Here is a 21,113-nt window from a genome sequence, read left to right as displayed (position 1 = left end):
GGAAAGCAGAGCGCACATACTGTGCAGATATCTGGGGTTGTCAAGAGGTGCGGTCTGCGATGTCACAACATCCTCAATCCTTTGTCCTCCTTCCGGCATCGTCTATTCGAAAACTACGCCAAGTACCTTAAGTGTGACCATCCGAGACCAATGTGGACATTAGCCGCCTTCTTCCTACTTCTCGTTGGCTCTGCCAGCTCCGATTACGTATACGACCAGGTTTCGTGGGTTCTTCATTCTGGCTACATCGTCAGTCTGAGCACAGAGGTGCTATGTCGGGACAACTTACCTCCAAGAACATGTACATGGCCGGGAATTATGGCGCCCGATCAGACCGCGCAGCCGACGTTACTGCAACCGAACATGCATTGGAGCAACGAAGGAATGGAAGTCACTCCCGAAGTATGGGATGGAAAACAAATGTATGGTGCGGACCAGCTTCTTTGCCGAGCAGGTGAATGGGTCCTTTGGGAGATGCATGTCGATTCACAAGAGTGAGTGCGCCGTTCTTCTTCTCTTTCTCTGACTCGCATTCGCTCATGCCGATTTGAGTCTGCTTCAAAGCATCTCGCTATGGAATATATCCGCACATAGTACTCACGGCAAACGCACCTTTACGTACAAGATCAGTGATGGACCACCTCACCTCAACCTATGCAAGTTGTCAACTTTTGTGTCTTCTCCTCTTTCTTAGTTTGCTGACTCGCGTGCGGAAACAGTCTCCTTCACAGTCGAGACAGGGTGCGGAACTACCAAGAATACGCTTTACCGATACAAGGATATCGAGGTGTGGGCCAAAGGGAAGTACGACCCGTCGTGGTGCAGTTTGGGCACCGCAATGATATTGGGAAATGTCGATGCTCAATTCGGGGCCATGGGGATCGACACTGGTGCCCGAGTCAGCCGTCCAAGATCGAAGAGGCAGCTGCGTCACCACGAACATCGTAAACACCGCGGCACGGACGATCTCGGGCCGCTCGACAACGTCGGCCACGGCGGTACGTTCCGTTGTCGGATCGAGTCCATCACCCTCAGTCCTCGTGGCGGTGAGACCACTGGGGTCAGTTGTCATGATTAGCCTTCTCCCAGCTTCAAGCATCCAGCACTCCGTGCAGAGCACCATTGTATGTCAGAGAATCTCTTGTGATTCTGTAGGCACTATCTCTTCATGACCCACCCTTTGAGAAACGACACTTCAAAACTCTGGCGTTTTGTAGGCGACACCCTCATCTTGGTTCTTTTCGCGCGTTTTCGGCTTCTGGCGGACATGCTGGATCACCGAGCCCAGAATAGCTTCATCCTTTCATAAAGCCCCCCTTCTCTCATTGTGACCGCCGTCCAAATACGTAGAGCTCTCTCTGTCGCCCCAATGACGAGAAAAGTTCGCCGGCCACAGCGAAAGTCCTTTGGGACACACACACTACTTCCGTCGGTCGCGCGAGCCCTGAGAATGGGGACTTTAGCCACAAAAATGTCGCGATGACGCTGTGGAGGCGCGCGCGCGTCCAAATTGGATCTGCGAAACAAGGCTCAGCAGCCCCTGCTCCGCTTTTGCAAACCCTATGGGTCTTCCTTCGTCGAGTGGAGAGCAGACCGACTTCGAAAATCCTACATCGGCGGCCGCCAGTATATTCCACTGTATCGGCAAACAGAAGACCGACATAGTCTGCTGCCCTTCTTGTGTGTCCGCCTCGTGCCCCTGAGAGGCCAAGGAAAGTAGCCACCGCGCTCGCTCTCTCGATGTTGGTACAGAATGACAACGATGTGCCCTCTGGAAACGGCTCGGGTCGCTCGCTGCCCAATGGCATCCTCATCGCCTGCGCCGCTTCTGCCATATTTGCCACGCTCTTCTCCTTCTACTCGATCAATCAGCAGCTGCGAAACTACCGCAAGCCTCACCTCCAGCGCCATGTCGTGCGGCTGCTCCTCATGGTCCCGATCTACTCGTGAGTGGCGTGTATGCGTGTGTCTGTGTGTATAGGGAGCCGTCTTGAGCTTACCAACAACGGCTATTTAGAACATCATCGATGGCTTCGCTCTTGAGTCTCGACGCCGCCTTTGTCATTGACCTGGTCCGGGACATCTACGAGGCCTTTGTCATCTACTGCTTCTTCAACCTCCTCGTCGAATACCTCGGCGGCGAACGCTCGCTGTTGATACTCGTCCATGGCCGCCGTCCCACCAAGCACCTCTTTCCCGTCAATCTCTTCTTCACTCCGCTTGATATATCCGACCCTTACACCTTTCTCGGCCTCAAGCGCGGCATCCTGCAGTACGTCCAGGTCAAACCTGCCTTGGCGGTCCTCACCGTCGTGCTCAAGAGCTTCGGCAAGTACGATGAGGGCAAGCTGGCCGTGTCCAACGGCTACACGTGGGTCAGCATCGTCTACAACTTTTCCGTCTTTCTCTCCCTCTACTGTCTCGGCATGTTCTGGGCCGGCCTCAACGACGACTTGCAGCCTTTCCGCGTCACGAGCAAGTTCCTCTGCATCAAGGGCATCATCTTCTTTAGCTTCTGGCAGGGTCTCGCCATCTCGATCTTTGTCGCCGCTGGCCTCATCCGGCAGATTGGGCCCGTCCGCGACGAGCAGTACATTTCGCTGGCCGTGCAGGACATGCTCATCTGCTTTGAGATGCCCCTCTTTGCGTTAGGCCACGCCTACGCCTTTTCGCCGCGCGACTACATCGACCCCTTTTCAAGGTACCAGAGCCGCTTGCCGGCGTACTATGCGGTCCGAGATGCGATTGGCATGTACGACGTCATCAGCGACAGCCTCAACACGATCCGCGGCACCGGCTACGGCTACCAGACATTTGAGCCGGCCGAAGGCGTCCTGCACCAGGGCCTCGGCCGCGAGAGGAGGTCCAAGGCCGGCCTGCGCTACTCGGCCGGCGGAAAGACAAAGTACTGGCTGCCCCAGCGTGGCAATCCCGATGACCCGAGAGATGGGAGGCAAGGGACGCGGCATCTGGGGCCTGCCAATGCGCTGAGGATCTGGATCGACCGGAAGCGGATGGACCACGAGGGATATGCGCCGCTGCTGAGGAGCGAGGCAGCACAGATCGTCCATCGTGACCCGGATCTCGAGGCTGGTGAGGGAGGAGAGAACGATGCCGACGAGGGGCAAGGATCCAGGCACCCGCTGCAGGACTCGAATCAGGAAGGGGAGCCGACCGAGTCGACGTCGCTGCTGGGCAACCTGCCAGGCTCCAAGCGCAGCGCAGGTGACCTGGTCAAACGGGCAGGGCAGTGGGCGTCTAAGCGGGCGAATGCCTCGATACAGTACTTTGACGACATGGAGGTGAACCGCCACCGGCACGACTACCCCTCGGACGCAGCTGCATCGGAGGACAAGGTGGAGTTCTCTGACGTGGAAGCGTCCGACGAAGTCGAGGCGCTTTTTGCCAATGCGAGGGCGCTCGAGCATGGCGACTATGCCTTTCCGAGCGTGGACGTGGGCATGGAAGAGGAGCGACGGAAGCGATGGAGGGACGATGAGGAGCTAGTGAGGCGATACAAGGTCAGGAGAGGGCAGCGTGGGAAGATCAGCAGGGCGCTCGGCAGCCACGGGCCCAGCGCCAATGATGCAGAAGGCGACACAAGGAAGAGCAAGGACCGAGAGGAGCAGGAGCAGGAGCAGGGCCAGAGCGGGAACAAGAAGAACAGAAAGGGGAAAGAATCCGAAGATGGCAAGGACGCCGAGGGAGGCAAAGGCGAGGCACCGCCCGGCGTCGTGGATCTCTTGGTCGAGGACAACCAGGCAGAGGAGAGGGAACGGCTGCGCGAGCGCAGGAGGGGAGACCCGGCGTTGAGGGCGGGGCAACGGACAAGAATCTTTCGGAGAAAGTGGCAGTCAAAGGACGCTGAGGGTGGTGATGAGGGAGGAGCCGGCGAGGAAGAGGAGGCAGAATTCATGGAGGAGGAGCAAGAAGACGAGGGTCAAGGACAGGGGCAGGGGCACGACACGTACAGGAAGTTGCACCATCAAGGCATCGAGAAGAGGGCAAAGGCGGACGGCGGCACGGCTCATCCCGACGCGCTTGATGTGGACGAGCGCAAGAAAGCTGGAGGACAAGACGAACAGCGCGATGAGGGAGAGGATGAGCAAGGGCAGCAAGATGACAAAGTCGAGACGGCCGAAGTGGGCGAGAGAGAGACGATTGCGACGGAAGTCGGTCCGCCAAAGTCGTGATGCACTCTACTGCCACCACCATATATTTGCTGAGCTTGTATCAAAATCATATTCTTTATTACCGTTTCACTGCTACATTCTCTCTCTGCCACTCTGACCGATAACGATAATTTAGAGGCCACCAGTGTGATCCATGGAGGAGCTCTTGTCGCTATCGATGCTCCCAACGACCTCCCAGAGCGTTCCAGGCTCTGGCGAGGCGTCTGGCAGAGTTATACCGGTCGAAGGAGGGTTGTCGGAGGATGCCAATAAAGGCATCGCGGAAGGAGGAGAGGAGCCCATAAATGACGAGGATGTCAATCTCGTCGTTCGCGTCGTCGTGGTAGTTGTCGTCGTTGTGGTCGTCGTCGATGCAGAGGAAGATCGCCAAAAAGGAAGGTGATGAGGAGGATGAATTTCTTGAGTCGTCTGCCCGTCGGTTTCGAGGATTGGCAAGGATCGATGAGTAAGATCGACACCGAGAGTCTGAAGCTGAGGGGAATGGAGGAGCTGGCCGGAGAAGAGGGAAGGCGTTGTGACAAGAGAGCGCCATTGGCTCGGCGATGGCAGACCGGATTGATGCGAGGCGCCGTAACCAGCAGGTGCGGAATCGTTTGGTGGCGTCAGCTATAGTGTCTCGAAATGTCAATTTTGTTTTCGTTCGCAAGGTAGAGAGAGAGGGAGAGAGAGTATGTGTGACTTACAACGGTGTTGAGCCCCGAAGGAGGAGAGGGACTTGCCGGAATGCCGAGAAGTTCACACAAGGTTGCCGAGTCGAGCCTAAGCAGGCGCTCAATGTCGACCTCAACACGAATTGGGCCGTTACTGGGAGGAACGGGAAACGAGAAAGAAGGTGTTGAATCAGCAAGAGGTGCCTCTGTAGAAGCACTTTGTCGATCTGAGGTTGGTGTAGCGTCGTCGCCCGACCGGAATGCGTTCGTGGGTTGAGACTCAAAGGCAGACATGTCGATGGGAGAGCTCGTCATGGGTATGGCAAGGATAGAGCTCGAAATAGCATTCGGGTTGAGTCTGCTGTCCGAGCTTGCCGCCTTGGCAGGTGTCACGTCTTCCGAGAACACATCGCCATGCACAACAACGGGAGACGATGGCGTTGCAGATTTGGAGGAAGTCGTCGAAGGAGTGGCTGCTGGAAGGACGCTGCTGCTGCCGCTACTACTACTGATGCTGCTCCGAATACTACTGTTGCCGCTGCTCTTGCTTTGCTGTTGGTCAGCACCAGCGGCTGCGCGTGCCCTGCCCCGTTGTTTGACGCTGCTCTCGTCTGCGTACGGCTTCTTTCCGGACGACTTTCCAGACGCGGCGCTCGCCCGACTGCTGCTCCTTCCTCTTGTTCTCGTCTCTGACTTGCTGGCGTCTTCGTTTCTCTTTGTGGCTCTTGCCTCTCGCTCCTGCCTGACCTTCTCCGAAGAACGAGGCTGAAACTTGTAGCCGGGATACATGAGCTCGTGGAGCTTCTTCTTCTTTTGCGCCTCGGTGTACCAGAAATCTTTGACTGCTTGCGGCTCCGAATTCCAACGCTCTGCAATGGACTTGCTCAGCGACTGCTGCTGCGTCGGCGTCGCAGGTGAATGGTTGGTGCCTGCTTCGAGCTGATTGTCGACATCGACTGCCGTGGCACCCGTCCGTTTTCTCGAGCCTGTCGTCGGACCTGTTGACGGTGGAAGTGCGCTGGAAGCAGCTGCCGAGTGAGCGGAACGATAGAGAATAAAAGCATTAGGCGGTCGAGGCGGGGCTGACTCCTGGTCTGGGTCAGGCTTTCGACGGTGGTTCTTCTTTCTTCGTTCATGACCATCTGTTAGCGCACCACTGCCGCTACTACTCTCGGGTGTCGGTCGCCTAGACGAGGATGATGACGAGGCAAACGTGGGAGCACTGCTCGTGTAGAGATCCAAGGACTGAAAGCGTGGGTGTGCGAGCCGCTCGTCTTCTTTGCAGCCATCGGCCGCGCCGTGATGCTCGACTGGCGTGGGTGCAGCCTCTTTTTCCCCCTCATTGCTGTGCTGCCGATCTGAACCCGTGCTGTGCTTAAATGGCGTCGAGGCACTTGTAGGGCGTTCTCGTTTACGGAAAGGAGCTTCAGATGACCTCCCAACGTCTTCCCAAGGGGGTCGCTGCTGGTTGGCAACACCGAACGCGGCCGGCGGAGCACCCAAGGGGTAATAGAGGGCAGGCGCGATGCCGGCGTGCCGAGAATGGTGCTTCTGATGGAGTGCTTCTTCATCACCGTCGTCAATGATATTCCAAGGCCTGCTCGGACTCGCAACGACGATGACCGGCTCGCCTTGTGCTCCTTGTCGTTCGTCGTCCATTGTTCCTCGCCTTTGTCTGTAGTGCCAAACAAGGAAAGGAAGGGCAAAAGAGGGAGAGAGGGTGAAAGAGAGGCAGCGCTTGTGAGGACCTGAGGCAAATACGCCCTTTGTTCAACAATGGGGAAAAGAGCCAGGTCTCTATGCGAGCAAGAAAGAAGTAGAGAAGTCGAAGAAGAAGAAGGAGAAATACGAACAACAAAAACAACAGCAACAAGGACGGAGGAACACACCAGCGCCAGGCAGGGACAAAGGGCAGCGGAGCGGGCGAGCAAACCATTGCGACTTTCCCGTGGATGATGATGCTGTCCGCTGTAAACCAGAGCTAGATGGTACACCAACCCGTCTGTCGACGCGCAGGGAGGGGAGTCGCAGGGCAGAACAGAGGAAAGCGAAAGACAAAAAAAGGCACAAAGGTTTATACGGTCAAGGGACAAAGGCAGCGGCGGCGGCGTCGTACTCCGCTTGGCACTTTTGTCCGACAAGGGGCGATTGAGCTCGACCATCCATGTGTGGCCTTCTGCATCCGTAGGAGCATTGCAAACAATGGGAAAGACCACATGCCAGGTTGAATGCCACAATTTCCTCCCCTCTCCACCGTCAACCATCCCTGTCCTGCCTCTCACCTCTCTCGGACCGAGATCTCTTCTTCACGTGCCAAATAGGACCCTAGGGTCCTTCGGTTTTTGCTCAAGCGCCACGCTACTCATAGTTGGGCACCTGGCCTGTCTCTGCTCTCCTCTGGGTTAAGAAATGGACGCGGAGACGCAGAAACAGTATTGAAATTTAAGAACGGCTGTCCGCTTGTCGAAAGCAGGCCGAGCGAGCAAGAGCGTCGCTCTGGTCTCTTTCTTTCATTCTCTCTTCTCTCTCGAAGGTCTTTTGACAGCCGGTTATTCTCCGGAGAGCGCGAGTGACGTCTCTCCGAGCACCGCTATTCGCCCCTGTCTTTCACCTGCGAGGCGAGCCGGTCCCATCGGCCATCGCGCTCTGGTTAGACTGCTCAGTCCACCGCGAGAATCCCACTGTGGTTGTCTTGCTGCAGACGTCGCTCCTCTGCCGTCTGCACCGCTTGACACTGTGGGCATCCGCGTCCGTTACAGCACGTAACAACACAACAGCGGTGCCTTTATTCTTATCGAGAGCTCCCGTTCGCCTCTGCACGGGTGCCATCGCCAGTGCGCATAGAGGCCACCTCGTTCTACCCACACTCCACCAAAGGCACCTCCTTTCCCATACAGCCAAGATGTCATCCGCCTCAGCAGCAGCGCCACCAGCGGCGGCGGCAGACCCCCACCTTGCGGGCCAAGCCCAAGCGCAGGGCGGGCTCGAGGCTGGCACTTCTTTGCGGAGCGAATCGCCTCCAAAGCCAGGCAAGCTGCGCTACATCACCTCGCAGGAGGCGGCCCAGATCGACGAGGTCTTGATGTCTCCCGATGGGGGCGCATTCAGCATCGACCAGCTCATGGAGCTCGCCGGTCTGTCATGTGCCCAGACCGTTCACGCCTGCTATCCGCCCACCCAATTCCCCAATGTCCTCGTCGCCGCCGGCCCGGGCAACCAGGGCGGCGACGGGCTCGTAGCTGCGAGGCACCTCAGCCACTTTGGCTACACCGTCTCCGTGTGGTACCCCAAGGAGGGAAAGACGGAGCTTTTCAAGGTATGCTCCTCCAACCTAGTAGTCCACCGCCAGCTTGTCGACTCAACCTTGTCCTCCTACACAGCGACTCAAAAAGCAACTACAGAACCTCCGAGTTTCTTTCCTTGAGGTCGATGAGTTCGAAGACGGACTGGAGGGATCTGACGTTGTCTTGGACACCATTTTCGGTGAGTGTTCGGCGCTGCATCATCAGTCACGCACCGCAATTGGGCCTACGGCTTAGACCCGCGTGTGTGCACACCTCACAGGTTTTTCGTTCAAGGGCGAACCGCGGGAACCGTTCAGGGAGCCTCTCGAAGCTCTCAAGAATGAGGTGGGTGTGGCCATGAACCCAAATGCGCTGGAGAGTCCCAGAACCAACTGACTGGTTCGCCAAACCGAAAACAGTCGCGGATGGAGTTTGAGGCCCGCCGAAAGGTGCCGCCGATTGTCTCGGTCGACATCCCCTCGGGCTGGGATGTCGACACAGGCAATCCCTCGGGGAAATTCTTTACGCCCCAGGTCCTCGTCTCGCTGACGGCCCCCAAGAAGGGCGTGCGCGCATTCACCCTCTCCCAGGATCCTTCCACGGTGCCTTTGGCTGCCGGCTCGTCTTCTGTCAGCAGCAGCACAGACAAGGGCATCCTGGACGAAGCGGATGCGGTACGCAAGGCCAGGGACCTGGCCCGACAGACTGGCAGACACTTTCTCGGCGGAAGGTTCATCCCCGACGACGTCGAAGAAAAGTTCAGCCTCGCGCTCCCGAGCTACCCGGCCGACGACCAGATTGTCGACGTGACCGGCTGGACCGAGATGTCGGTCGAGGAGGCCAAGGAGAAGGTCGAGGAAGAGGCAAAGGAGTCACTCCTCGTCGCAGAGGCGAGGGCCAAGGCAGCCAGAGGCGCTGCTCCCGCCGTCTGATTGCGTCTTCGCTGTCTGAATCCAGAAAGGCGAGCGATTTCCGTTGTTCCTTTTGTCTGTCTATCCCTTCATTATTCTCTCTAAACACAACATTGTCCTTTCCTTTTCGTTTCGCGATTCTACCTCTTCCTCCTCTACTACTACGCTCCACTCCGACGCAGGCAACACTCCGATGCAGGCAACTTCAGCGTTCATGTACAACCATAGTGTCTCTTCTAAGCCTCTTTGAAACGAGAACGACAGGTGATCGATTGACAACTCTGTGCTAAATCTATACCGCACTTTGCTGGTCATTTCTCTGATGGGGATGGATGGATTGTGATGTCGTCAGCAGTGTATTGCTTTTGCGAGGAATAGGGGCACCCACTTTGAAGACCTTTGAGCCACTTTGGCATTGCCTGGATCAGAGCAGAGAACAGGTCAGGAACAGCAAGAGGAAAGGGGAACCAAAAAGGGCGGGACGGTGCACCGACCTTTTTTGTCCCGCTGGATGCCGACTCGTCTTTGTCCTTTGCCGCTGATGACGATGGATCTTGCAGCGTCTGGCCTGCTGATTGGGCGTCAAAGGAGGGCGGCGTGGGCAGGTCCTGCGCCAGGGCCAGTGTCTCGTCGTTGAGCGGCGCTGGATAGGTGTTGGCATTCATGGCGGCATCGGACCAGCGCACGAGCACGACGGCGGCGGGTGCCATACCGAGCTCGCGCAGCGTCTTGCCCTGCAGCTTGGCATCCTTTGTGCTTTCCGGCAGGTCCCGTTTCGGCGGCGATTGGTAGAGGGTGAATGCGTATTTGGCATGTCGCGGCGAGAGGTGCGCACGGAGGAAGCGGTACAGCGTCGGGACCTGGGCCGTCGAGGGAAAGGTGCCTTCGAGCGTCGTTCGATCTGACAGACGGATCCGTATCCGTATCTATTGATAGAAAGACTGTCAGTCTCGAGCGCCGCAGAGGGTGTGGTCGCTTATTATCCTCCAGTACGAATGGGCTCGTCGGTGGAGGACTCACCTCGTGGTACTCCTTCTTCTTGATGCCCAGCCTCGCCTCCTCTCGCTGCCGCATCGCCTGGGTCATGAGGGGCGCATCAGGGCCGTGCCGCTGCGAAATGTGACTTGAGAACGCTTCTTTGAGCTCGGCCGCTGTGGGCTTGGCCTCGTCGTCGGCTTGCGGTGGCGGCAATCCTGTGTGCAAAGGACGGAGGATCATTCTTCAGCATGCAACTTGAAGAAAGTATTATTATTGGAAACTCACTCGACGGGCCTGCAGTGTTGGGAGGTCGAAATACCTTGACGTCTGACCAGGGTGTCGATGCTGGCTTTGGCACCGATGAAGAGGCCGCGTCATCTCCATTCGTTGCTGACGATGGGGCGGACTCCGCCACTGCCGACGCTGGTGCAACGGTCGGTGCAGCTGTCTCAGCCTCGGCCACACTCGGCTCTTTCTGGACCTCTTGCGGATCTGTGCTCGCAGCCATGGCCCTCTGATGTTGCTTGTCCTTGCCAACCCCGTCGTCGCTGTCGCTATGCGGCGGTCTGGAAAGAAGGTGCACGGCGGCCGCGCTCGCACGAGCCTTTTGATTTTCTTTTAGACCGTGGGTCGTGGAGGTTTCGTCTAAATAGCCGCGTTCGTCGTCCCAGCTTGGTTGGCTCTTTCACGATCGTACGAGCCGGGAGAAGGACAACAGCAGCCCATGAGCGAAGAGGGCGAACGAGGATGCAAGTCTACCTTCGAGAATCGCCGAGGGCCATCTTCCTGCTCTCGTCGACGTCCTCGGACCACTACCCTCCTTCGGTAGGAGGCGAGCAGCCGAGAGGGAGCAATGGCAGCGATCGGCCGGGAAAGAGCGCGCTGCTGCTCAGCACCCAGAGCGGCGCCAGCTCATCGAGCACGAGCAGCAGCAGGGCTGTCGTCGAGGCAGTGGCAGCCAAAGATGTCCCGCCGACGCAGACGATGAAGAGGCTCGCCCCAAAGGCCCATGGCTGCCTGGGCCTCATCAATGTAGGCAGCGGTGAGTCTCTCTTCCCTTCCCCTTTTGCTCGCTGGAATGCGCGTCTCTCAAAACAGACAACTGACCACACCCCGACTTCTTCAGACCTCTTTGTGGCCATCGTCACCTCGGCCGTCGGTGTGGGCGAGATCAGGCCAGGGGAAGCCGTCTCAAAGGTTGTGTCCGTTTCGTTCTTTTGCCTTAATAAAAGTTCGTGGGACGACGACAATGCGCTAAACCTCGTCGATGAGGATGGATCAGGGCCATTGGATCCGCAGGGCCTGCCGCCTCCGTCTCAGGACTTGAGCGCATCGCCCTCGGCACCCATACTTGAGCACCCCTGCACGAGCATCAAGAAGCTCTTGGGCACCGGCACCTTTTACTACGCGAAGGATGGTGCATTCGACCTATCGAGAAGGCTTGAGAAGCGCATCGCGGGGACGACAAAGGCCCGGAGGCGGCCACCACCCCCACCTTCCGGCCAAGCTGCAGCAGAGTTGTCGGCGACGAGTCCAAAACAGACGTCTGTTGCAGACCCGTGGAAGTACGACGACCGGTTCGTGTGGAATTCGTACATGTTGGAGCCTCTGCTCGAGTTTCGCAGTCGCCTCGAAACACCCGAGAGACAGGCCCTTGACGCAGAAGGATTCTTCGTCTTGGCCATTCAAGGGTACGTGGGAATCTCTGCACTACCCAGCCAAGATAGCAGTGGCCCAGCCATCGTCTCGCTCGTCAGCCGCCTCAGCTGGAAGAGGGCGGGGACGCGCTACAACACAAGGGGCATCGACGACTCCGGCAATGTAGCCAACTTCGTCGAATCCGAGACCCTCTTTCATCTGGGCGCGGTCACGTTCAGCCACACCCAGGTGCGCGGCTCTGTGCCCCTCTTTTGGGAGCAGCAGGGCCTTCAGGCGTTCAACGCCCGAATCCAAGTTACCAGACCAAGGATCGCATCTCAGCCTGCCTACGATCGCCATTTTGCCGATCTCTTTTCACACTACAATCGTGTTCACGCCCTCAACCTCTTGGGCACAAGGGACGCCGAGACCGTCCTGTCGGCCGCCTATGCCGAGCACATGCGCAACTCGAACGCAGTAGAGCTCTACCTCGCCAGTCTGTCTGCCACCGAGGCAGCAGAGGCAGAGGAAGGCGAGAAGGCCGAGAACGGACAAGACGAGGATGATGTTGATAGAATGGGATTGACAAACTTTGACTTTCACGCTACCAGCAGAGCAAAGGGCGGTATCGACGGCGTTCGAAGCGAGCTCAAGTATCTAGGGCCGGTGCAGCTGAAGCGCAAGGCATTTGGCTTCTCTGTCCATGTACAGGGCAGGGGCTTTCAGACGAGGCAGAGGGGCGTCTTTCGAACAAATTGCTTAGACTGGTGAGCTTGTAGTCAGAGAAAGAATTTCGTACAGCGTGCTGATGCAACGGACAGCCTCGATCGCACCAATGTCATCGAGGACATGCTCTCGCAGTCCGCACTAGAGCTCTTCATCGAGGAAAACATGGAGAAGAATGCATCATTCGAGTCCTTCTCCTCCTTCAGCAGTCCGATTTGGAGCCACCACCGAAATTTGTGGGCTGAGAACGGAGACGCCCTGTCGAAGATTTACGCCGGCACGGGCGCCCTCAATACGACCTACACGCGCTCGGGCGGCGGCAAAAAGACGCTGGGGGGCTTGCTCTCGGACGCCGCGAAATCAGCCTCGCGCATGTACATCAACAACTTCCAGGACAAGTCCAAGCAAACGGTCATCGATGCCTTGCTGGGCAATCTAGCCAACCAGAAGCCCGTCACCGTGTTCGACCCGCTTCACGACGCCGTCACGGCCGAGCTGCACGATCGCTTGGACGAGTACTCGACACCACGGCAGGTTAGCGTCTTTGTCGGGACGTGGAACTTGGCAGGACGCGGGCCAAGCGGAGAGAGCATCTTGCCCTGGCTCTTTCCCGACGACGGCTCACAGCAGCAGGAGCCCGACGTCATGGCCCTTGCTTTCCAAGAGGTCGTTCCCTTGACCCCGCAGCAGATTCTCATGACGGACCCAGATAAGCTCCGAGTCTGGGAAGCGGTCATCAACGACACACTGCGGCGCCGGGGAGGAAAGAGCCAATATGTCATCTTGAGAAGTGAGCAGCTCGTTGGGACAGCCCTCATTGTGCTGGTCAACGAGAGCATCATTTCGCACGTAAAGGCCGTCGAGGCTTCCTCGAAGAAGACTGGGCTCAAGGGCATGAGTGGCAACAAGGGCGGCGTAGCCATTCGACTGAGCATTTATGACACGACCTTTTGCTTTGTCACTGCCCATTTCGCCGCGGGAAAGTCCAATGTCGAGGAACGCAACGCCGACTACTGGACCATCAATCGCGAGCTTGGCTTCTCACGGGCTCGCACTGTGAATCACCACGACCACGTCATCTGGCTTGGGGACTTCAACTATCGGATCGATTCGGGCAACGAGGTCGTGAGACCGATGTGCGACCGGTATGACTTTGAAGGTCTCTATGCCCGCGATCAGCTCTCTCGCTCTCGTCAGATGAATCAGGTCTTTGTTGGATTCAACGAGGCCCCAATCGGGTTTCTGCCTACCTACAAGTACGATTTCCACTCGGATCGGTACGACTCTTCGGAGAAGCTCCGGGTGCCCGCGTGGACGGACAGGATTTTGTACAGAGCGATGGCGCCCATGCAACTTGCGCTTCAGGTTTACGACCGCGCCGAGCTCAAGACGAGTGACCATCGGCCCGTCTATGCTCGCTTCGCCGCGGAAGCAAGGGTATTTGATCAGGAGAGGCACAATGCGATTCGGAAGGAGCTTATAGCGGCAAGGAAGACGGCGCAAGCCCGGAGAGGCTACCTGGCATCCTCTCCGTCCTCCTCGCCCATCGATCGGAGCGAAGACGAGGAGGCAGCAGAAGACGACGAGCTAGACGAGGACGAATGGGAGGATGAAGAGCTCCCTGAACCGTCGAGCGATCAGTCGAAGTGGTGGGATGTTGGATCACCGTCTTCCTTATCCGAATCCGAGGACGAGGACGAAGAGGAGGAAATTGAAAATGTCAAGAATGGCGAGGCAGGGGAAGCGAGAGGCAACCCTTTCACGGCAGGACACGCTTCGCCTCTGCGCTCGCGAGGAGGCAGTGGCACAATAAAGCGGAGGCCACCGCCGCAGCCTCCCAAGAAGCTCAACTCGAATTCTTCGAGCGGTGCTCACACGACTTCACCGGGCGTCAGAGTGTCAGATGAGAACGGCAGCACCGAAGCCGCCTTGCGACGCGCGGCTGGCTCGCCATTGCAGTCCGTCTCTTCACCGATGAGCGAGGCTGTTTCGCCGAGCGACCCTGCGACCTCGCCCGTCCTGGTCCGTGCGCCACCGCCGATTCCCTCTAAGCCCGCGCATATCCAGTCTGCCAACAACGCTGCGACTGCGACACCAGCCTTACCAAAGAGGCCTGCTCTCGGGTCAAGATCAGCGAGCTACACCAGCCAGCGTAGCGCAAAGAGCCTGCTGGATGATAGCGACAGCGACAGCGACGAGCGTAGAAGCGGACGAGCAATGATGTAATAGTAATTGACACTGGAGAAGAGACTAAAAAAGGTGATGGGAGACCTGCTACTTGTGCAAGGCCGTGGCCATGTCAAACATCTTCATGAGACCCTTGTGATCCAGTACCTCACTGGTGTGGTCCGACCCGTCCTGGATGATGGTGAATGGGACCGACTGAACGCCATTCATAACTCCCAGATCGGCCAGGTGGCCCGTCTCTGCGCTGCCCTCATCGCTTTGCAACCAGCGCTTGGCTTCTTGCTTGTCTTTGAATAGGCCCTCAATGTCGTTGGCAATGTCTGCCAACACGTCGCAGTCGCTGAGGTCCAAAGAGTCCTGGTGAAAGGCCTTGTACAGTCTCGAGGCCAGTTGAGCCTGGACGCCGGGGACGTAGACTTTACCAGTCGCATCCCCATTCGATGATGCAGAGGAATCCCGCTGCTCGTCAATCGTGCCCGCGTACCACAACAGCCTGTGCGAGTCCCAAGTAGCGCCGACCTTGCCGTCGGTGAGCCACTGAAAGGGTGGCAGACCGACGTCCTTGGCCGCCTTTCCGATCTTGGAGTAAAACGCGTCGAGGCCCCCGCCAAACTTTTGGGAATAGTACTGCCGCTTCGTCGGGGGCTGGTGCGCCGTGTACTCGGTCGAGCCGAGGTCGTCGTACCGGTCTGCAGGCCGCTCCGTCGACGTGGCGGGCAGGCGGGGGTCGAGGATATAAGGCCGGAATTTGACGACGGGGCGGAGGTAGGGGTAGATTTGCTCGACAAAGTCAGACGAGTTGAGCGTCTGTTCGAGGCGTGCGTCGTGTATGAGACACCAAGGACACATGGGGTCTGTGTACAGCTCGATGAGGAGCTCAGGCTTCGATGGCGCAGTCATGATTGTCTTTGAAGGTTAGAGGGGAAATTGATGGTATTGAGGAACAGGGTAAGTGAGCTCCGGTCGGTGGGCAGGATGCGAGAAGAAACGCTAGATTGTGACGTGGGGCTGGCGTCGAAGGTAGGTGGAGGGAGGGTTCCCAATTTCTGCTCTTGGGCCTCATGACCACACGATAGCAGCATCACACAAATGCGACGAGAATTTGGAAGAGAATACTAGCCAGGACATGAATCGTGCAAGGTGTGGTGCATCACTGAATGGCAAACACGCTCTTTCCAAACAGAACCAGAGAGGATCATCAGGGCCTTCTTCTCGATTGACGAAACGGAACACGGAAGTGATTGCAGCCACGTGACCTCATGTAACTTTCTTTCTTCTGAGGCTACCGGCCAATATCAAAGTGCACCGCTCGACATTGTCCGACACAGCGACCGAAGGGGGCCAGCAGCAGAGGGGGAAAGATGTTGCTACGCGGCTGAAGCGGGGGTGTCTTTCGAGTCGGGAGGAAGGGCGTGCAGCCAACTATGATACAAAGATGCTCCTGCTCTGGCGCAGGGAGCTGTATCGCGCCCTCGTTGACGACACGCGGTCCTCTCCTCCAGCGCATCTGGCATGCCCTGCCTCCGCGGCAGCTCCCTCGAACACAACAGCGCCGAGACACCGTCGGTGGGGGAGTGTACAGACATTACAGCAGTGGGCAGTACTTCTTTCCCCAAAGGCCAGACTTCTTGCCTTCGGTCAAGAAGGCGCCTGCGAAAGCGAGCACGACCGAGCCCATCGATGCAGGATCCGCGCTTGACATTACCACGGTCAGCACAGAGGCCCAGACGCCGCCATCGGAAAGGAAAGTAAGACAGCGCTATCTCACTACGGACAGGGTCCAGCTGCCTCCCCTGGCAGATGTGGACGAGGCATTCGTTGCGGCGCACCAGGCTCTTGTCCATGGCGATGTCGAGGCGGCCTGGCGCGCGTTTGAGTCGACCCCAGCAACAGGAGTCGACCTGCATCCCTCGCTATTTGATGCAGTCTTTTGGTCGCTTCTCGGACACGACGTTGGCAAGGGTCAGCTGGACCAGCATCGCGAGCTCGCTCGAAGGGGCTCGGTACTGTTTTCGAGGGCGAAGGAGAAGAACATCGTACCGACTAAGCTTCAGCGACATCGCTTCGTTTATGTGCATGCCACCCTGTGCGAGCAGCTTCTACGCCGAGGAACGGGCAACACCAGGGTCATGGAAGACTCAGCAGAAGGAGGACGGGGGAAGTTTGTAGAAGAGCGGGAGAATGTCATCGCAAGGGACAAAACGATCGTTTTCGAACTGGCAGATACGCTCGAAGGCGCTCTGCTGAGCAGGGTCATGGGAATGTTGAGCATCGACGGCCGACTGGAGGAGGCACTAGAGGTCATGCAGAGATGGTCGGCCACTCGGAAAAAGCAGGGGTCACGTTCAGTAGAGCGAGAGGAGAGATGGATGGGCAGATCGACAGCTCCGATTTGGACACACGACGAAGAGGCTGATGAGGTGGACCAGTACGCATGGTCTGCCATGCTCGGTGCTGCTGTGAAAAGACTCAAGCAGCAGAGGAGAGCTATGGCTCAGAAGTCTACTCCACAGGCTGAAGAGAAAGTCGCGAAAACGACGTCGATGGCGATGACAGCGGTGCAGGCTGGCGGAGTCGCCATGGCAAACATGACGAGCGACAGCGATCCCGCCACGGTTCAAGACTTTCTCGATCTTCTTGACGCCGATCAATTGACAAATATGCTCCCTGACTCCTTGAGAGCGGGACCTGCTCAGCTCCGGCAACATTCATCTCCAAGTAGCGATTTGGCACCGTCCGAGGCGAAGGCAGTCAAGATCGATCTCTCATCTGAACGGCGAGAGGAGATGGTACACCTCGTGGCATCTGCTTTGGCTAAACGGAATCATCTTGGAGCTGCTCAAGCAATGCTTCGACGAAAATTACAAGGGAAAACGCCACTCGTCTTCGCTGACGGTCAGTCTGACGTCTTTGCCGGGTCCATCGACTCGCTCTGCCTCATGGCACAAGAGTCCATGTCTCATCAGCAGTATCCGCTCGCCATGAAGCACGTTGTTTCAGCCTTGCGCTTCTTCTTTCACACCGACTGGCACCAGGCCGCAGGTGCCCACAAAGTCGTCTCTCTTCTCCCCAGAGTCTTGCAAGAGTTGCACGCTCAATCGCCCGAGCTGCTGCCCGAAGAAAGATGGACGGTTCTTATTCGTCAAGTTTCTACGAATATCTTGACGATCGATCCCACTCTCGCCGCCTTTGCTCCTCCGCCCAAGCTTGTCGCCTCTACTCGAGGAAGGAAATCGTCGCATCAGAATTCGGCCATCACATTGGTCCGCTTGCACCTCGAACTCAAAGACTACGCCTTTGCGAAGCGCTTCTTTCTCATCGCAGACGAGCTGCAGGCGACTTCAGAGCCGTTCTTGACTTTCAAGCAGCTTCTTTACCTCTTTGAGAATTCCCTCGAGGAAGAGCAAGCGGACTCCGGTTTCACGATGCTTCTGCACGCGTACATCATCACAGACCCGCATTGGTCCACCTTTGCGATTCCGAACGAGCTCATCAACCGCTTTGTCTATCGCCTCGTTACCCATGGCAAACGACCCGAATTTGCGCGACTGCTCCGCGACACGCTACTTTCGCGATCCAACGCTTCCTCGTACAAGACTGGCCGGATCATGCCGACGGACGCGTCCAGGTTCGTCGAGACATTTGCGCGCGCATGTTCTGCGGGCGGAGGCGTCCTTCTCGTGGACGAGCTTCTGGACTTTGTCGAAGAAGTTCATGATCTACTGGCAATAGACGAGCAGCACACGGCCACAGTCACTCTGTTTTCGAGAGCCATGCAGCTCGCCACGCAGTCGGCGCTTGGCTGGGGACCTTCGAGGCGCGCAAAGGTGCTATCGCTTTTCGACAGGCTTCGGTGGGCGCTACAAGAGCAAAGCAGCAAAGCTCGCCAGGGTCAGAAGATGACGCAGAGGAAGCAAGAGGCGCTGAGGTTTGCTTTTCATGCCGCTTGCAAAGCTACGATCAATGCGCCCACCAAGGAGCTCTTGTACGACCTCGAGGACGACGTTGTCCTCGATGATGCTGGCGACGGTGAGGAAGCCTCACCGATGTCAAAAGTTGTCGAGGCTATCTTGTCGGAAATGGAGACCAAGTGGAGCGTCGGCATCAACGCTGAATCGTACGGGCTCACCATCTTGTCGCATCTCCTCGACGATGGACGAGGGGTTGTCACTTTGGAAGGCGACAGCTACCTCGATCGTGCACTGCAACTGGCCGCCCAAGCGATTCGTCGCGCCTCCAGGAACACCGGCCCCAGAGCAGCGTCAGACCCAAGCGACGCCGATGTCGGGTCCAAGTCGTGGGCCCGCAAAAATGTCTTGTCGGTCCATACAGTGGCCCGTCTGATTCTTCATCTCGCCAGGGCTGGTCGGTACGAGGATTCACACTACATTCTCAATCTCTACACCACCAAGACGCCATTCCTGAAGAGGGAAAGACTCATCAGGTTGGCAGGGATCGCGACGCTGGCAAGAGAGGGGAAGCTGTCGCAAATGAAGCAGGAGATCGAGTGGATGGAGAGGAGCGCAGGACAGACGGGGAATGGGGTCATTGATGACCGTTGGAAGATGATGTTCTTTCGATGGGCGAAGGAGGGGGAGGAGGAGAGGAAATTCGTTCGGCAGCAGCAGGCAGAGGGCAAAGACGAACGAGAGGACGAGGGACAAGAGGACGAAGAGCAAGAAGAGGACAAAGAACGGGCAAGAGCATTTGCAGCTTTGGCACGGGGTCAGGCTTGGAAGAGGAAAGAACCCGCTGAGACCCGTCCTCCTGCTCATCAAAAGTAGTACATTGCAATGCCATTTAGATGTAGATCAGCCTCTTGCAGAAAGCACGCCCTTGACGCCGATCAGTTGAACGCCCTCGAGTCCTTTCACGACGGTATCGAGGCCTTTTTCGTCTGTCTCGAGCGTTGTGCTGAGGTGGTTGAGACCTTGCTGTTGCGAGCCGAGAATCTGTTTGGAATCCTTCTGAGCATCACAATCAGGCGTTTCTCTACTGCTGACAGAGCTCACCTTCGCGACGTCTTCGAGGCCGTTCTCGTCGACGACGGCCCACTCTGTTGCGTCACCCACTTCACTACCCAGCGCCTCTTTCTTTGCCTTGATAGCGCCCAACTGCGCCCATAGCTCGTTTACTCTCGCTCTGAGCCTTCCGTGTGCTACGCCTCCCCTCGAGCCTGCTCCCCCACCAACTGCCTCGAGCTCAGCCTCGCACGCTTCGAGCGTGACGCGCAAGCGATCCTCGTCTGCCGTGACGCTCCTCCCCCTCAGCGCAGGGATGAGCAGGTGCGACTTCCTCGCGATGCCCACCAGACGGTGGTGCAGCGTCGTCTGGCGTCTCGAGATGGCCTCGAGACGGACTGAGTCGGAGAGTGAATGCTTCTGCGAGAGCGAAGAAAGGCGCGAAGAGAGTTCCGTCAGGCGAGCTCGCTGGCGTGTAGCTTCGCCGTGCTGGAGATCGACGCGCGTTTTCAGGTCCTGAAACCCAACGGCCAAGACGGGGACGAGCCTAGAGGAGTAAAGAAAGAGTGAGCATGACACTTGAGCTGAAGACGAAAGGATCCACAAGCTCACCTTGATCGATCTGGATTCTCCTGCAACGTCCGGGCCCAGAGCGCCTCATGCCGTGGTCCAACGGCGTCTTGCCTTCTGCCAAAATTTGAATTCGCCATCACCGCCTCTGCAAGTCCCGGCACGTTGGGTGGCAGTGCATTGTAGAAGTAGAACTGTCGTTGCCCAGGATTAGCAATCCGAATTGGTACCACTTGAGACGAGCACCGCGACAAACTTACAAGGAATTGACAGACCTGAATGTCTTGGGTATTCCATGCCGATCTCAAAGCCTCCATCTTTGCATTCATGGGCGTCCCTAGTCTCTTGTTCCCCTGCTGTTGCTGTTGCTGTTGTTGTTGCTGCTGTGTCTGTTGTTGCCCTCCCTGCGGGGGAGCTCCAAGCCCTTTTTGTTGCTGCTGCTGATTGTTGAGCTGGTACGAGGGCTGGCCACCGAGCTGCGAGAGCGTCAGGGGCCCCGCTGTGCTGCTCGCAAACAAACTATTTTGTTGTTGTTGAGGCTGGTTGTTCAGTGTGGATGGCGCCCCAAAGAGGGAGTTGTTGTTCTGTTGACCAGGTGCCTGAGACGTCGAGCCAAAGAGTCCTCCGCTTCCAGCTTGCTGGTTCTGCTGCTGTTGCGGTTGCGGTTGCGAGCTCGAAGTGCCTCCGAAGCTGAAGCCTCCGCCGAGTTGGCCCATCTGCGCTTGTGACTGTTGTTGTTGTTGTTGTTGTGGTGGCTGTTGCTGCGTCGTGTTCTGAGCGCCACCGAAGCTGAAGCCTCCTCCCCCTTGCCCCGGCTGCTGCTGCTGTCCACCTCCAAAGAGACTACCTCCTCCCGTCTGCGGTTGCTGCTGCTGAGCCGTGTTCCCACCGAACGAGAAGCCCGGTGTGCTGGTCTGCGTAGCAGGCGCCGATCCCGGCGGTTTCCCAAACGAGAAGGCCATGGTGTCTATGACTGCTGAACCAGAAGATGCGAGGAGGAAGCCTGTTTTTTTTT

General features: G+C 57.5%; 8 protein-coding genes across 8 annotated transcripts; 4 read left to right on the top strand and 4 right to left on the bottom strand.

The window, feature by feature from the left end:
* Positions 1-1,548: 1,548 nt before the first annotated feature.
* On the top strand, positions 1,549-4,193 carry FA10DRAFT_273897 (DUF300-domain-containing protein; the record flags this gene model as incomplete). Its single annotated transcript, XM_025523189.1, has 3 exons — positions 1,549-1,946; positions 2,018-2,922; positions 2,959-4,193. Exons 1-3 carry the CDS (start codon positions 1,741-1,743, stop codon positions 4,191-4,193), a joined length of 2,346 nt encoding a protein of 781 aa, XP_025380581.1. The 5' UTR covers positions 1,549-1,740.
* A 111-nt stretch (positions 4,194-4,304) lies between these two features.
* FA10DRAFT_283033 (hypothetical protein) lies at positions 4,305-6,502 on the bottom strand (the record flags this gene model as incomplete). Its single annotated transcript, XM_025523812.1, has 2 exons — positions 4,305-4,799; positions 4,877-6,502. 2 exons carry the CDS (start codon positions 6,500-6,502, stop codon positions 4,305-4,307), a joined length of 2,121 nt encoding a protein of 706 aa, XP_025380580.1.
* An 801-nt stretch (positions 6,503-7,303) lies between these two features.
* On the top strand, positions 7,304-9,352 carry FA10DRAFT_264038 (hypothetical protein). Its single transcript, XM_025520483.1, has 4 exons — positions 7,304-8,159; positions 8,224-8,326; positions 8,408-8,472; positions 8,547-9,352. Exons 1-4 carry the CDS (start codon positions 7,746-7,748, stop codon positions 9,057-9,059), a joined length of 1,095 nt encoding a protein of 364 aa, XP_025380579.1. The 5' UTR covers positions 7,304-7,745; the 3' UTR covers positions 9,060-9,352.
* On the bottom strand, positions 9,205-10,676 carry FA10DRAFT_20208 (hypothetical protein). Its single transcript, XM_025518456.1, has 4 exons — positions 10,302-10,676; positions 10,059-10,231; positions 9,427-9,964; positions 9,205-9,357 (listed from the first exon to the last, which is right to left on the bottom strand). Exons 1-4 carry the CDS (start codon positions 10,522-10,524, stop codon positions 9,350-9,352), a joined length of 942 nt encoding a protein of 313 aa, XP_025380578.1. The 5' UTR covers positions 10,525-10,676; the 3' UTR covers positions 9,205-9,349.
* Positions 10,677-10,763: 87 nt separating this feature from the next.
* FA10DRAFT_270625 (hypothetical protein) lies at positions 10,764-14,606 on the top strand (the record flags this gene model as incomplete). The annotated part of the gene is made up of 3 exons (XM_025523069.1): positions 10,764-11,058; positions 11,143-12,359; positions 12,456-14,606. The coding sequence occupies 3 exons, from the start codon at positions 10,764-10,766 to the stop codon at positions 14,604-14,606; spliced, it is 3,663 nt and encodes a 1,220-aa protein (XP_025380577.1).
* FA10DRAFT_264036 (hypothetical protein) lies at positions 14,585-15,727 on the bottom strand. The gene has a single exon (XM_025520482.1). The coding sequence runs from the start codon at positions 15,465-15,467 to the stop codon at positions 14,655-14,657; it is 813 nt and encodes a 270-aa protein (XP_025380576.1). The 5' UTR covers positions 15,468-15,727; the 3' UTR covers positions 14,585-14,654.
* Positions 15,728-15,872: 145 nt separating this feature from the next.
* On the top strand, positions 15,873-19,383 carry FA10DRAFT_298777 (hypothetical protein). Its single transcript, XM_025524646.1, has one exon. It carries the CDS (start codon positions 15,992-15,994, stop codon positions 19,349-19,351), a length of 3,360 nt encoding a protein of 1,119 aa, XP_025380575.1. The 5' UTR covers positions 15,873-15,991; the 3' UTR covers positions 19,352-19,383.
* FA10DRAFT_264034 (hypothetical protein) lies at positions 19,154-21,094 on the bottom strand. Its single transcript, XM_025520481.1, has 4 exons — positions 20,359-21,094; positions 20,141-20,292; positions 19,580-20,075; positions 19,154-19,519 (listed from the first exon to the last, which is right to left on the bottom strand). The coding sequence occupies exons 1-4, from the start codon at positions 21,058-21,060 to the stop codon at positions 19,379-19,381; spliced, it is 1,491 nt and encodes a 496-aa protein (XP_025380574.1). The 5' UTR covers positions 21,061-21,094; the 3' UTR covers positions 19,154-19,378.
* Between the last annotated feature and the right edge of the window lie 19 nt (positions 21,095-21,113).

This window comes from Acaromyces ingoldii (assembly GCF_003144295.1).
Source record: "Acaromyces ingoldii strain MCA 4198 unplaced genomic scaffold FA10scaffold_1, whole genome shotgun sequence".
Taxonomy (NCBI): Eukaryota; Fungi; Basidiomycota; class Exobasidiomycetes; order Exobasidiales; family Cryptobasidiaceae; genus Acaromyces; species Acaromyces ingoldii.
The sequence above is the reverse complement of the archived record's forward strand: the minus strand, read 5'-3'. Positions and strand labels throughout refer to the sequence as shown.